Below are 16759 nucleotides of genomic sequence, written 5' to 3' on the forward strand. Positions count from 1 at the left end.
TGGCCAGAGCTCACATAGCGTAAGTAAAATAACCATGAGAAAAAGGTGCACAAATAAATCTGACTGTTGTGCAATTCAGAAAAAAGCATAAGATGCCTAACATTTGAGGTGACAGTTTCTCATATTTAATTATCATGTTTCAGATTAATTCAGTTAACATGGGATCATATTGCTTTCTTATATATGTCATCACACAGAAACTGTTGGTGGACTTTATGGAACAACTGGAGCGTGATAGACTGAAGCTGTTGTTTAAGAGGATATTGTTAAAATTATTTTTTTCTGCTGCATGAGAATTTAGTGTTCCTGGATATTCTTAGTTTTTAAAAATATAACTAAAGTGCTTGTTGAAACACAGCCACATACCTCTGTGTAGACTGGCTAATTAAGAACATAAGAATGGCCATACTGGGTGAGACCAATATCCTGTCTTCCGACAGTAACCAATGCCAAGAGCTTCAGAGAGAATGAACAGAAGAGGTAATCATCCAGTGATCCATTCCGTTGCCCATTCCCAAATTCTGGCACACAGCAATCCCTGCCTATGTGGCTAATACCCAATAATGGACCTATCTTCCATGAACTTATCTTTTTTTTTTTTTTTTTTTTTTTTAAACCCTGTTGTAGTCTTGGTCTTCACAACATGCCCTGGCAAGGAGTTCCACAGGTTGACTATGAGTTGTGTGAAGAAATACTTCCTTTGTTTGTTTTAAACCTGGTGCCTATTAATTTCATTTGGTGACTCCTAGTTCCTGTGTTATGAGAAGAAGTAAATAACACTTCCTTATTTACTTTCTCTACACCAGTCATGGTTTTATAGACTTCTATCATATCCCCCCTTAGTCTTCTCTTTTCCAAGCTGAAAAGTCCCAGTCTTATCAATTTCTTCTCATATGGAAGTATTTCCATACCTCTAGTCATTTGTGTTGCCCTTTTCTGTACCTTTTCCAATTCTGATATAGCGGTTTTGAGATGGATTGACCAGATCTGCATGCAGTATTCAAGATGTGGATTCAAAGAATTCCTAAAGTTATATGTGCAACATGTAGGTCCTTCATTTTACCACTTATAAAGTCTATCTCCCGCAAAACCCTAATTTTCAAAAGGAGAGCAGCATATAAAAGTGTAGAGACTGAGGATTTTCTCATTGAAATTAAATGTAGCTAATATTTTAAAGCCAGGTTGTGTTAATTCTTACGGTTTTTAGATATTTCACAATGTAAAACAAAAAAAAACCCAAAACCTTTTCCTCTTTTTTTTTTTAGAAGGTTTTTGCATGAAACAACTCTCAGCCCTGCAACCCTTACACACCAAAAAATAATTCCCTATATTTCAGTGAAAAATGAACTCGTGAAAAAGAGCTACATGTTGCAAGTCAGGCCCTCTTTTTGCTCAGTAAACAGATCATGACTATTCTAAAAAAAGGAAAGAGGGGTGCATGTTGCATTCAAATTCCCATGATAAGTGTACTAGATTTATGACAATACTCTAAACTATAGGATTATTATATGTGATTCTTTCAGCCCCAACATCTTAATTTACATCACATTGAATTCTGGTGTTTAAGTGACAAAGTCCTATTCTCTTAAAATGCTGCCATTGGGCAATAACCTACCATTATGTTTTAGGAAGTAACAATCAGTTCTGTACTACATGTTGCTGGTTAACGTAATTAAAGAGGAGCTGGAGTACCAGACACGGTGAGCACTCAAAAGACAAGCTGTGTCTATGAAAATGAATAATGGTTTAAAGTTTTAATGTGCAAAAATGAGACACCGGATCCCACACTATTGCTGTTTTATTTAAAACCTAAACATAAAAACAATAATTTTGCATTGAAATGTGACCACATTCTATCTGGTGTTATTTCATTTGGAAACTGGAGAGTTTTTTGCTGGAGAGCCAATAGATGGGAAATAGTTTTTGTGAAATATGCAAATAAAATATGTAACTAAATCTATAAATATATATTCTCTTTGTCTTGGAAAACAACAGTAATTTAAAATTCTCTTTGCAGTGTGGTTGCCTAAAATTGAAATAAATTGAAAGCTTTCTTCAGGAGCATTCAATATTTTTGAGCTTCAGGAATACTGACTACAAATACTTAAAGGAAACATTTACTCAGCAGTGAGTAGAGATGTATGCACTAAGTATTGGTATCCAACTTCTTTTCAAGGTATACAGAAACAAGAGGTGGTGTGTAAAAGGCTGGATGATAACTCCATTGTACAAAACAATTACTGTGACCCTGACAGTAAACCACCAGAAAACCAAAGAGCCTGCAACACTGAGCCTTGCCCATCTGAGTAAGTACTATGGACAAATGGTAATTTATCACTTAACTCTAGAGGCAGTCATTTATTTTATTTATATAAAAAAATCTGTGGAATATTTACTCTGGGCCAAATGTGGTATAAAATACAATTTCCTGGCCTTGTGTTAAGATCCCATATTATCATGCAGAAGACCTGGGTTTGATTTCTGGGGTTGGTTTCTTGCTTTTCAGGCCAGAAGAAGCTGGGTGAACGGTGGAGGCACTATACTCTGACCTAGATGGGGCCTTTGTTTGATTAAGGAGCAGCATTAATAAGCATATAGGAAAAGTCTGAAGTCCAGTCTTTGTTGGTCAGAAAGGTGGTACTGAAAGTTTCTTGAAGGTTGAATGTAAAGTATGGGGAGGGATGCTGAGAATAGAAATGAGGGACATCCTTGAGGCTCCATTATTGGCACAGAGGAATTTTAAGGTGAAAGGGCGTGCGCCTTTATAATAATTCTTCTATAGTTAAAAGGTTCAATATATGTTTATATTATGAGCTAAGAGCTTGCTGTATTTTTAGATTGTATCAAAAATTTGTGATAAGATTTTTAACTTTGATGCAATGTATACATAAACTTTTCAGCTGGCTCTGCCATCTACTGGTAGGGTGACCAGATAGCAAGTGTGAAAAATCCGGATGGAGGTTAGGGAGTAATTGGCATCTATATAAGACAGAGCCCTCAATATTGGGAATGTCCCTGTAAAATTGGGACATCTGGTTACCCTCTCTACTGGTAACATTTTTATCAAATGACCTTTGCTGACCAATGCATGGAATGACATTGACAGGATCTGGACTGCTTGATACTGAACAGAAGGTTATGAGTACCTTATAGGATTAGGTCCCTAATTGGTTAAGTCTATTTGCTTTTAGTTTTTGAAGATAGCTCTTTGTTACATTAAAACCACAGAACTCACGTGCTCATGAAACAAAATATGGCAAGGACCTAGACCTCAAAAGGGATCAATTTACTTGAAAACTGTTAGAAACAGGTGAATTATTTCACTTTGGAAAATAGTTATAGTACATGTGCAATAGCTCCTTTTTATGATTATTGAGATAATTAAAACTTTTACTGAAACCAGTGAGAGAGAGAGACAGTATTTTGTCTCTTCGTGCAGGGGTATGCACAAGGGGGAGCAAGCTAGGGCACGGACCCCCAATAATTGTTGGGGCACAGAATTCCTCTGGCTCTGGGGCCTGAGTGGAAGAGTGAGCTCCTGCAGGGATTGGGGCAGCGAGAGCTAGATCCTCCAGGGGCCAGGGTGGGAAGGAAGGGAAGAGTAAGCACCTGCCAAGGTAGGGGTGGGAAGAGTGAGCTCCTCCTGGGGCCAGGGTGGGGGGCACAGAATGTGCCCCTTCCAAAAGGGGTGAAATTTAAATTCCTGCACACGTCCCTGTCTTCATGTAACTCCTCTACACCATAGGAGACTGGTGATGCCTGTTAACAAGGCCCTGCTCAAACCTGCCAAGTTAATTTGGCATACACCTGCCTCTGTATACCTCCAAAAAGGCCAACAGGAGGTACCAAGTACCAGCCAATAGGTTTTCATATTTTTATCAACACCTGGCTCTTGGATCCCTGGTCATGCAAGCACTCTAGGAGCGATAAAAGGAACAGTGCTGTCCAAAGACCACTCCTTTAGAGAAAGACCTAAAGAAGTTAGACCCTTATTGGTTGGAAGATCTACTCTTCAGTGAGCCTTCAGATGACAGTAGCCAGCTATCACATGCTCCTCTCAAAGTACAACTTCCTTAATTGGGATCAACTCTCCAATTTGGTAAACAAGCTACCAAAATAACATCAGGAGGAGATGAAGTCCCTTACGTCTGAGGGCCAATTTACTGCCAGATCTTCAAATAAGGCAGTGCTGGACATATCTGGTACAGCAGCAAGGATTACTGCTATTTCAATGAGGAGATCTTCATGGCACCAGGTGTCAGGAACCCTAGAGAGGTCCATGGCATCAGAGAGGACCTTCCTTTTGAGGGTAGCAAATTATTCAATAGTGGCACAGGTGAGGCGCTGCATATCCTTAAATATTCAAGAGCAACACTAAGCTGTCTGAACCTATATTTTTTAACCCTATAGAAAAAACAGCAGAGGCAGCAGCCTTTTTATAGACAAAGCCCTCTGCTGTAATACTACCTTCAGCAGAGGTCTTCAAAGCCTCTGAGGAAGAAGCAGAGATTTAATCACATATAACTCTGTCTCCTCCTTGACTGCCCCACAATCCAGAGCATCAGACAGACTAGAGATTTGATGCCAATGTCAAGACAGTGACTGGACCACCGTCAGATCCTTTTTCTTTCACCCCTCCATTTGACGACTGGCTTGCTTTCTTCCTTTTTTTCTTGAAGCTTCAGCTAGGATAACCTCAGACTGGTGGGTCATTGAGATAGTAAGCAACGGGTATCCCTTTCAGTTTCAAGCTGTTCAAATCTTCTTTCCACCCTCCATGTCCCTCTTCAGGGACCTTTGTACAAGAGACTATTGAAGAAGAAGGTAGTCTCCCTTCTATAACTGGAACAGGGGAGAAAGTGCCCTTAGAGTTCAGGGGCAAGGGTTTTTATATCCACTACTTCTTAATCCCAAGGAAGAAGAGGGTGGGGAGAGGTTTGTCCTCCATCTTTGACATTTCAACACATTTATCTGTCATTTCAATTTCTACATGGTTACGCAAGCCACTATAACCCTTCCCTTGGATTCTATTAACTGGTTTGTGGTTTTTGATCTACAAGATGCATATTTTCACATTTTGATACATCCTGAGCACAGAGAGTACATGAGATTCCTAGTGGGACAACTCATTATCGCTACAGAGTCCTACCCTTGAGTCTCAGCCTCTCCACAGCTCTGTGGGTCTTCCCGAAGGTCCTGGCTGTGGTAGCAGCTCATCTTGGGAGACAAGGGAGCCCCTTTCTGGACAACTGGTCAGTAAAGGAAAAAATGTCTCTATTTACACAGCTGCTCTACTACCTAGACTCATAGACTTTAAGATCAGAAGAGACCATTATAGTCATCTAGTCTGACCTCCTGCACAAAACAGGCCACAGAACCTCACCCATCCACTCCTATAATGGACACCTAACATCTGACTGAGTTATTTAAGTCCTCAAATCATGGTTTAAAGTCTTCAAGGTACAGAGAATCCACCATCTCTTATCCTTGCTGGGGAGAAAGTAAACAGAGAGGAACCTATACTGATCTCAACTTAGAATATAGAGTTCATAAGGGAGGTATTAGATTCCGAAACAGTGAGAGCATATGTTCCTCAATGGCGATTTCAGACAAAGACATTTCATCAAGCAGCTCCAAGCAAACCTCGAAACAGCAGTGAATTAGACATAGCTAACTTCATGGGGCATATGACAGCATTCACTTATGTCACATAGTATCCTAGACTTTTGTCCTCTGTAAGGATGATTAGGATCAGTATGTCTACCCAACAGGCACAGCATGGATCCTTTTAGAACAGCTGTTCCCAACCTTTTCAAGTGTGCGAACCCCTTTTAAACCTCCAAACATTTCGCGGACTACCACATGCTACTAGTTGATTTTTACACTCTGTTTTTTATGAAAATCTAACGTAATAACAAAGAAACAAAGAAATAATATGCACTCAGTATGCTATGTTCTTCCCGGGTAAGCGATGCTAGTCTGGGGCGTGGTGCAGGGGGAGGACACTGGGACCCCTCTGCTGAGCACGCTATGTGGCGGCTGCACCACCTGGGTGAGTGGGGGTGTTTGGGAGTGGGGCACGTTGCTGCAGCTGCTGGCTTCTCTGCCATGGAGCTCTCCTCTCCTCTGGGGGGACCTGGCTGTGTTGGGGAGTAGAGTTGCTATTCAGCCAGTGGAACAAGACACACACATGGGGGGCAGGTGTCTCTGACCTGTCTTGGTCACTGTCCAGTGGCTGGGGTGGGCTTTGTCTGGCAGGACGAGCCCTTGGCTGCGCCAGCTAGAGCAAGGAGGTGCCTCTGCCCTGGCTTCCCAGTCTTCACCCCAGGCGTGTGGGGTCCACTGCCCCCAGCCTGCAGGAGGGGGCAATAAAGCACCTCCATGCCCTGCCCCTCCCCTGAACCCATCTGCCCCCCCCCCCCCCACACTGTGCGTCTGGTCCTGCCCCAAGACCAGGGACAGTCCCAGTGCCCATCCGAGCCCCCAGACCCTTCACCCGGGTGCACCTCAGCTGCTGCCCCCTGGCTCACTCACTCTGCTGCCTGCTCAACTGGCACTGCCACCGGGGCTCTCCTCTGGACCTGTGCATATGTGCAAGTCCCAGACCGCCCCATCAGTCCTCCCTGCAATGTTATTATTTTTCTTTTCCGTGGACCCCCTGTCGTAGCCTCGCAGACACCAGAGGGCCACGGACCACAGGTTGGGAACTGCTGCTCTAGAACTCCTATCATTAAATTGGTGGACAGAACCATGTCAGGTGTACAGCAGAGTTTCTTTTTCCATGCCTCTGCCTGTCAAGACTTTACTAACAGATACCTCTACTTTGGAATGGGAACACATCTGAACCAACTGTAAATCCAAGGAATATGGTCCCCTCAGGAAGCCATCCCACATATAAATATCCTACATCTCAGAACTATGTGATTGGTGTTCAAGGGTTTTCCTGTCCCTTCATTGAGGCTTAACAATCCAGATATAGATGATTGTGTATTGCATATAACAGCGATGCGTTATACCAACAAACAAGGGGGAGCAAGATCCTTCCCACTCCATCAAGAAGCCATGCATATTTGATACTGACACATACAGCATCACATCACACTGCTAGCTTCCCTTCTACCCAATCAACAGAATACCCCAGTATCCAAGTTAGCAGGTACTTCTCAGAAAACCACAAGTGATGTCTCAGGGACTCTGTCTTCCACAGCATCTTCACAGATAGGAGATTCCAAAGTAGACCTGTTTGTGACATGCCACAACGAGTACATTTTGCTCCAGAGGGAGCACAAGACCAGACTCCCTGACAGACGCTTTTCTTATTCCATGGTCTCCAGGACAAATATATGCCTTCCCACCAATACTCATGATGCCCAGGGTCTTGATGAAGCTGAGACAGATGTAAATCACATCATCATGATAGTTCTTGCATGGGCCAGGTTGCTCTGATATTTGAACCTGGTGAATATACCACTGATCACCTTACTAGTTTTGCCAATCCTGGTATCTCAGAGAAACAGCCAGATCCTCCACTTAGACCCAGAATTGTTGCTCCTGACTACTTGGATGCTGGCTGAATTACTTCTACAAAAGAAGATCCTAAGTTGAGGTTCAAAACATCTTACATCAAAACAGAAATCTCTCCACCAGACTGACATACAAAGCCAGTTCCTAGAAGTTCTCTGTCTGGGCAGCTCAACACCACCTTTCATCTTTGACTGCTCCAATTCCAGTTATATTAAACAACTTACTTTTCCTGAAGCAATCTGGGCTACCCATCAATTCTATAAGGGACATATAGCGGCAATCTCTGCTGATCACCTTCTGATCCAGGGCCACATCATATTTTCATACTCCCTGTGATTAAATTCCTGAAAGTGTTTGTTTATGTTTTCTCACTGGTTAGGAAGCCCCCTGCTTCCTGGAACCTTAATATAGTGCTAACTCCTTTGACGTGCCCCTCTTTGAGCCTATGGCAACCTGCTCCTTTTACCACTTGTCACTGAAAATAGCCTTTATAGTCACCGTTACATCATCTAGGAGAGATGGGGAAATCGAGGCCTTCATGGTGGGCCACCTATATGTGATTATTTTAAGGGAATGTCACCTTAGGCCTCATCCCAAGTTTCTACCTCAGATAGTTTCAGACTTTCACTTAAATCAATCTGTTAACCTCCTGGTTTTCTTCCAGGAGCCACATGCTACCCTGTGTGAACTTCACACATTAGTTGGGTGAGAACATGATCCTTTTATTTAGATAGAACCAAGTCATTCAGAAACACTCCTAGACTGTAACATTTTCAGAGGATTAAGGGACAGCCCATATCCTCCTAGAGGCTGTCCAAGTGGGTCTCAGGCTGTATAAGGACTTGCTATCAATTAGCTAAGAAAGATCCCCAAAGTCATATCAGAGTTCATTCCACTAGGGCTCAAGCAGCTTTGGCTGCCTGTTTGGGCAACATTCCCCTATCAGAGACATGCAGAGCATCAACATGGAGCTCAGTTCATACATTTACCATTCACTGTTCTTTAGTGCAAGCTTCCAGATTAGATGGTAGGGCTGTCCTGAAATCATTATTTAAGTAAGACTCCTTTTACCATTTCCATGCACTTAGAAACTGTTAGTCATCAAGAGTGGAATCTGTGTGGACTTGAAGGAGAGAGAACGATTATGTACCCTTCAGTCATTGTGGTTTTTCAAAATGTGTTGTCTACACAGATTTCATGTCCCACCCTTCTCCCTAATTTGGAGTCGTTCTGCTATGAGATTATTGGTGAAGAAATTGAGTGGTGGTCAGGACCTATCTATCCTTTATGTCCTCAGGTCTGGGGGACAAAGGGGCACTCAGGACATAGCCCTGGTCCCAGCAGACACTGCTATTCAAAACAAAATCAATCTTGCAGTTATGGGGCACATACAGAGCACAAGTGGAATCTGCATGGACAACACATCTTGAAGAACCACTGCAGGTAAGTAACTGTTCTTTCCATGTCTATGAGTAGGCAGGCCCTTTAATACCCAAGCAAAAATAGACAAGCCTTGAGTGGCCTGCAAATGCTTTGGGGTTACCCTGAGGGTTGGGGATTGTTTGCTGAGTGTCCATTTGTTGAGAGAACTGGCAGTATCACATCAGGAATGATACAAGATTCCTCAGAGGCCTGATGACCTGGGCTGTCTCGAATCCCCTCTTTCACAGTACTGCCTTATCTTAAGGACTCCCCTACATATCTCACTCATACTGGTGCCAGTTGGCAGTAGCTAGTCCTGGTGGAAAATCATTTATTTCCTTCAGCAGTTCAGCTCCATCCAACACACTGTCTGACAGAACTACAGGAAACTCTGTTCCTGCATGGAAATCCACTTCCTTCCTCCATCTGCTGTCTGTTACCTAGCAATCTTCTTGCCATCTAAACCTATCAAGTCTTAGACCATGGCCAAGACCAGACCTCTACAGTCATCATGTTCCAGGACGGGATCCTATATGCAACAAGGGACGCATCTATGTGCCTGAAGGGGCCATTTGGCTTTGAGTCCTACAACTCTGCCAAGACATTCTCCTTGCAGACCACTTTGGCTGTTTTAAGTCCTGATTTCCAGGAACTTTTGGTGGCCTGCTGTACATACCTCTGCTGGGTCCTATGTTCTAATGACCTTTGTGCCTGGACCAAGACCCCCTCCAGTCCTTACCCACTTCACCTCAGCGTTGGGCTATCATCTCCATGGACTTTAGAATGGAATTACTATCCTTGACTCAGATCCTAAGTTGCACTGCTGTTGTCGCTTGTGCAAGTGAGGGTATTGCAAAAGTAGTTTTACACCACCTTTACATCCCACTCTAAGTCCTTGATCTTAGGACTGGCTGGAGGCTGGTTTGTCTCCAGCAAAACTGGAATAGCCTCATGGGTTTTCTAAATTGTACTTGACTGCAATGACCTATGCTGGCAGCTCTGGATCTTCAGAACTCAAGGGCACTTTGGCCGCATCCACTTTTGCTTTACCATGCTCCCTGGACTAGGAGCGGAAAGGGGATTGTTGTGCAGCTGTTTTGTCATCTGGGAATTCCCCCCTCCCCAGGCAGCTAAGTATGCTGATTCTCTACTATCGTAAGTATCTTGCCTCTTATCTTAATATTGTTTTAACCTTGACCAGTGTCCTGAACACCTCTTAATTTTGTGGTGTTCCAGATCTGAATGTTGTGGTTTATGCCCATCTCTAATAAAAAGAGCAGTGGCAGGGACCCAACTATAGTAAATACAGTAATAATATTTTATACTTTACTTAGCCCCTTCATCCAGAAGGAGCCCAAACTTTACAAACTTCACATACAAGACATGAAAGTCTGTTCAATCTCCACTAAAAATCAGCTGCCATTGAGATAGAATATGGAAACTCTTTCACATTGTGCAGGGACATTATACAGCTGTTTTGAACAAGATGTGAAAGAAACTGTATGTAATTTCAGGGAGAATATCGGTAGGTAGATGATTAAATCCCTAATTGGTAAGAGTTCATAAGAACATAAGATTGGCCATACTGCATCAGACCAATGGTCCATCTAGTTCAGTATCCTGTCTTCTGACAGTTGCTAGTGCCAGAGAGAATGAACAGAACAGGGCAATTTCAAACAATCCTTCTCCTGTAGTCCAGTGACAGCTTCTGGCAGTTGGAGGCATTATGGACACCTGGACCAAGGGATTGCATCCCTGACCATCTTGGCTAGTAGCCATTGATGAACCCATACTCCATTAAATTATGTAATTTTTTTTTAAACTTATACCATTGGTCTTCACGACATCCCTGGCAATGAGTTCCATAGGCTGACTATGCATTTTGTGAAGAAGTACTTCCTTAGGTTTCTTTTAAACCTTCTGCCTATTAATTTCATTGGGTAACCCCCGGTTTTTGCATTATGTGAAGGGATAAATAACATTCCCTCTTCACTTTCTACACATCATTCATGATTATACAGACCTCTATCATATCCCCCCCGTAGTTGTCTCTTTTTTGATCTGAACAGTCCCAGTCTTTTTAATCTCTCCTCAGGTAGAAGCTGTTCCATATCCCTAATAATTTTTGTTTCCCTTCTTTGCACCTTCTCCAATTCTAAAATATCTTTTTTGAGATGGGGCGATAAGAACTGCACCCAGTATTCAAGGTGTGGGCATACCACTGATCTATATAGTTGCATTATGATATTTTCTGCTTTATTATCTATCCCTTGCCTAATAGTTCCTAACATTATTAGCTTTTTTGACTGATGCTGCACGTTGAGCAGATGTTTTTAGAGAACATCTCTTTCTCTCCACTGTGAAAACTGACCATTTATTTTTCTTTTGTTCCCTATCTTTTAACCAGCTATAGATCCATGAGAGGACTTTCCCTCTTATCCCATGGCTGTTTTGTTTGCATAAGAGCCTTTTGACCTTTTCAAAGACTTTCTGAAAGTCCAAGTACACTATATTGACTGGTTCACCCTTGTCCACATGCAGTAGGTGAGGCAACATCAGTGGCCTTGTCAAATTCGAAACTTCCACAAGTATTTTAGTGGACAGAAGTAGTCAGAACTTTCATTTTATGTTTTATCCAATAGACTGTTTTATCCAAAAGCTTAATGTCCTCTAACAGTGTACTGGAGCACTGCTTTAATAATGACTCATAAGGAAAAGTTCCAGCTACTGATTCACCTATACCATTTCCTGCAGCCTCTGGGTTTTCTTTGGAGGTCTCCCTGACAAGGCCCAACACTAGCTAGTTTGTCTGATCTAATGACATCACAGCCTGAAGTGGTACAGTTGCACTGTATATAGTTCAGATGTTGTTTGCATGAAATTCCATACTCAAGCACAAAAAATACTCCATACTCCACACTCATTTTTTGTGCTTGAGTATCTTTGGTGTTTCACACTGAATCAGGAAGAAACTACTGGTTTCCAGCTTATCAGCCTGAATACACATTAATTTTTTAATTACTAAAATGGCATTGATAGGTTAGTCTTTAATTTGATCATTCATACATGAAAAATAATAATTTATACAATTGGCACTGCATGTTTAAATAAAAACAAAAACAATTCTGTTATAAAAATAAAACTTTGAAAGGAACTAATGCTTTATGTTGACTGAACTTTTTGTGATTTCAACAAATGTATTTAGAACTGGCAAGTAGAAAGCTGATTACTTATTGTCAGAAGTTTATTAAGGAAGTGCTAATTGTGTCTTAAAGTTAATATTGAGTTGAGTTTTGCCCTTAAAGTAGGGATTCTTCCTCTTTGTTACATTTTTAGGAAAAATACAGCATATTGGCCCCAAAGTGACAGCACTTACACTTTGAAGATATAATTAATTTTCTGAGAATTTACATGTAGATTATTATTTGAGATAAAATTAATATAAAATGGGTCCTTTAAGAAAGTTAGTAACCGATGTCAGACCTTTTATTTTCTCCCTAGTGGTTTTAATAACAGAATAACTCAGTCTTCAAACTTCCCATATAATTAAAATTCACTGAAATGTTGTGCGTAGGCAATATTTGAAGAGAACATTTTTTAGGATTGTCATATCTTCCCTTTATTCTTCATAACTAAAAGTTCCTTTTCAACACAGGCTGAAGAATAATCTACATAGAACTACAAGAACTGCTCTCCTTCAAAATGCCTGCTATCTCCCATTATCCTCAATGGCACTGCCCTCAGTTAGGAGGCCATTCTGAGAAGGGTATCTGTTTCTCATTGTTCTCAGTGTTATTGAGTGTTCTTCTTCACCTCCTGACAGCATAGGCGGTGTAACACTGGGCCAACAAAGGTTAAAAAAAATCAGCAAGCTGGATGATCTGTAAGCAACTCTTAAGGAAATATCAAAAGAGTATTGCAATAATAAACAGGGCCATTCCTTGTAGATAGTTATCAAAATCATGTAAAGTATATTAGAATCTTTAGCCCGTTCACCTGTACTGTTAGAAAATCAAGAAGTGCTAAATGTGCCTATGTTTACATGCATCCTATTAGAATTCTAACAGTGTGATCTAATTAGCTTGTAGATGCTAAATCCTGTCTTACAATGCTTCATTACAGTATTCTATTGACTCCAAGATCAAAAGGGGATATTATCATTTAAATGGGACTTGTGTATAATAATGTTATTCTCCTCATCTCTCCTGAACGCTTGTAATTCCGCATAGTAAACCACTTCTAAACTATCTTGATAGTTTCAATAGCTATTGCTAAAGGTATTGTGTGAGAAAGGAACCTTTTAATAGAAATCACAAACTGTCGGCTGGCTTTCATCAAAGCCCAAATGGCGGAGTTCACCACCAGGAGTTCTGGCTTCATCTATAAAGGAAGTCTCGGGCCTGATCCTTTCATCTCAGGTCTGCTTAAACTTTAACAAGAAAGATCGAAGCCATAGGACCAAGGTCTCCAGGTAGATACCTGGATTACTCTGGAATTGTCATGAAAATGTCATGGAAAAACTCTAACAAATTCTACATCTGGACTGCCTATTGGACTAGAACTGTTTGAATTGATTCCAGAAAGACTTTTATAAATCAGTAGCCTCACCATCCCTCTGCTATGAAACTGACATAAGGACTTCACACACATTTCTATGTTTATTGGTCTCTTAACCATTTATAGCTTTCTTCTCTCTTTTTCCTTTTAATAATAAATCTTAGATTTAGTTATTAAAGATTGGCTGTAAGCATGTATTTGGCTGAGATCTGAGATTCATATTGACATGAGGGTAAGTGTCTGATCCTTTGGAATTGGTAGAACTTTAAGTATGGTGAATACAGTTTTCAGTAACCCTTCACTATATGAGACTTGGTTGTCTAGATGGGAGCCAAGAGCTGGAAAGCCTAAAGGGGACTGTACTTGGCTTCTTGATAACCAGTGTGGTATTACAGAACCACTTTTTTTACTGGCTTGGTGAATCTAATTATACAATAAACCACCAGTCTTAGGAATTGTCTGCCCTGTTTCTTGCAGTCTGCCCTGACTGTGGCATTCTCAGTGTGGCCCATCCAGGCACCTGGTCACAGGTGCCATCATCTTCCCAAAGGAGAACTTGGCTTCACTGATCAGGAGCAATGGAAGAATGTGGCCATTTTGAATAGGGTAGTTCTTTCTGAATTTCTCTGAAGATTTTATGCATCAGCCTCTGTTGACATACAACTGCTTCAGTTTTAAAAATTATTTTAAATTTTAGGGTCAGACTTACCAGTATACTCTGGGTGCTTTACCTACTCCTAAGCAGCACAGCGTAGCCAGAAAACACTGGACAGTTTCCCCCAGCTCCTGACCTTCACCTTCCCTTGCATGCAGACACCCTGAGTTTCCCCCAATAGATACGATGCAATGTTTAAGTTTTGAAAAATAAAATTTTAGGTTTAATGGTAATTTTTTTTTGATATGATGAACTATGTTGTTTTCATTTCTCGTATCTAGTAATGATGATACTTTTCATTTTTATAGTGTCTTCCATACAAGAATATTCTAGTGTTTTATAATCAATCATGAATTAAGCCTCACAAATTCTCTATGAGACAGATATTGTGACCTGGATTTTGCAGATGCAGAAACTGAACCACAGAGAGGTGTAAATGACTTTCCGAAGGCCATATAGCAAATATGTGGCAAAGCAGGGAATATAATGCACAATTCCTGGATCTGATTCTCTGTAGTCCTGTATTTTTTGCAGTCATTTAATCCAATGAAAATGGGTGTAGAATTCTCCCAAATCAGAATTATAGCATTTTATGCCCACTTTACACTCACTTTCCTCTAGTGTAAATGACTGTATAAAGTGTAGGGCAATGGAAAGTCAGGCCCCCTGATTTCCGCTCTCATGCTTTAACTTCTATAAAATGCTAAGTATCATTATGATTGTAATGAGGCTTATGATGACAGAATCACTTTGAGTTAAAATGTCCAATGAAAAGGTCCAGAGGCTTATACTTTATTTTACTAAGAAGAGCATGTATATTATGAAACATAATTTAGAATTATTAATTTAACTGAAGTTTGGATTTTATGATTGTGTAATCATCTTCTCCATCTGAGACAAACACCTGTCAGGAGTGGTCTAGTTATTACTTAGTTCTGCCTTGAGTGCAGGCGACTGGATTAGATTACCTAATAAGGTCCCTTCCAGTCCTACACTTCTATGATTCTATTTGTGAAATGGGGTATTTAAATTTCCTGATTTTCTCCCTGCAGGTGGTTTATTGGAGATTGGTCGGAATGCAGTAAGACCTGTGATGGAGGAATACGTACACGAACAGTTCTCTGTATCAGAAAGATTGGACCGTCCGAGGAAGAAACACTGGACAATACTAACTGTTTGACACACCGGCCTATTGAAAAAGAATCCTGTAACAATCAGTCTTGCCCACCTCAGTGGGTTGCTTTGGACTGGTCAGAAGTAAGGATATTTCACACAGATTAGCATTTTTAATTCAATGGCAGTGGGCAAGTCATGAGCTCCTCCCACTGAATGTAAATGCATTTTTTTGCTGCTTGTCATCTGGAGATCATGATCTAAAGGCAGAGGATTAATAAGAAATCAGTAATTAGTCTGATTTAGAACATTAAAGCAGTTTTTGGAGCTCATTTATGATTACATTAGAGTTCTTTAATTTTCCCCTAGTGTCATCATGTAACCATGTAGGATATATTGTTTCTCCAATAAAGGCTAAAACCAGTGCTGCTGCACAATAGTTTGTTGGCATGAGGCAGCTACCTGGTTCAGCAAAGTCATAAATTGAGAAGGGAGATTTTATTTTCCAGAGGCTTCTTTACATGCATATGGCTTAAAAAAGGATATGATTATTTTTAGAGCACTTACGTATCAAAAGCTACGAGAAATGCCGTATTTTTCTTCAAGTAACCAGGCAAGCATACATAAATAACTACCTTAGTAAGATGATGTGAAAGGTGGAACTGAGACTTGGGTCTTCAGCATTCCTAGGTGAGGCTAGTATACCTTTTATTAATATTTCAGAGTCTGTTAGTGTATGAGCCAAAATCTAATCTCAATTTATGCTGATTCAACCCTAAATCAACAATTTATGATAGAAAGAGAAGTGTAGAAGTGTGTAGAACAGTGCCATCAGATCCACACCATATGCAGATTATGCACATCACTTTCTATCATAAATTGTTGATTTAGGGTACTATGTGATGCTGTGGAGCAGCTTCTATTGGTGGCTGAATTTCAGAATGATGTGCTCTATAGTTTGTATTTCAGGCTGTAAAGAAATGTGGTGCTTGTTGGGATATTAGGTGATGTATAATGTCTGATCATTATTGATATTAACATTAAAAGTAATTTTCTCCACTGGTGAAAACCACCATTAGCTTATGGGGAAAACCCCCAAATCTCCCTAGCTTAAAAATGATTTTTTTTCATCATTTTACCGACTTAGAATTTTATCATCTTTGCTGTAATGGGCAAACATTCATTCAGTTCTATAAGCGATCATCCATGAAATGGGTGATTTTTTTAAAACTGGGAACAGAAAAGTATTTAAAAAAATTACAGATGATTTTTTTAAAAAACTTCAGTTCATTAGCCCTTTATGCTGATGCAATTGCTTGGATTCCAAGGTTCCATTTTTTTGTCCCAAGTTTCTGTCATTCATTTGGGCAATATAGAGATGGGCCAGCCACAGAGTTCAGATCTTGACCCGTCTCTGGTTTCATAAGTTTTAAAAAAAAGTTTTAAAAGTGTGATCCTTTTTCTTGGAGTATTTTCCTAAGAAGGTGT

The 16759-nt window shown here is 40.6% G+C and overlaps 1 protein-coding gene across 2 annotated transcripts in view; it reads left to right on the forward strand.

Annotated features, from left to right (window-relative positions):
• ADAMTS6 (ADAM metallopeptidase with thrombospondin type 1 motif 6) overlaps positions 1 to 16759 on the forward strand; it is a 292975-nt gene that overhangs the window by 259415 nt on the left and 16801 nt on the right. For both annotated transcript variants that reach the window (XM_067568533.1, XM_067568534.1), the window contains 2 exons: positions 2177 to 2306; positions 15211 to 15415. In XM_067568533.1, the coding sequence (XP_067424634.1) occupies positions 2177 to 2306; positions 15211 to 15415 (335 nt within the window). The remainder of the gene's footprint in view (positions 1 to 2176; positions 2307 to 15210; positions 15416 to 16759) is intronic.

This window comes from Emydura macquarii, unplaced genomic scaffold (assembly GCF_026122565.2).
Source record: "Emydura macquarii macquarii isolate MOO-44397 ecotype Brisbane River unplaced genomic scaffold, CSIRO-AGI_Emac_v2 contig_2897, whole genome shotgun sequence".
Classification (NCBI taxonomy): domain Eukaryota; kingdom Metazoa; phylum Chordata; order Testudines; family Chelidae; genus Emydura; species Emydura macquarii.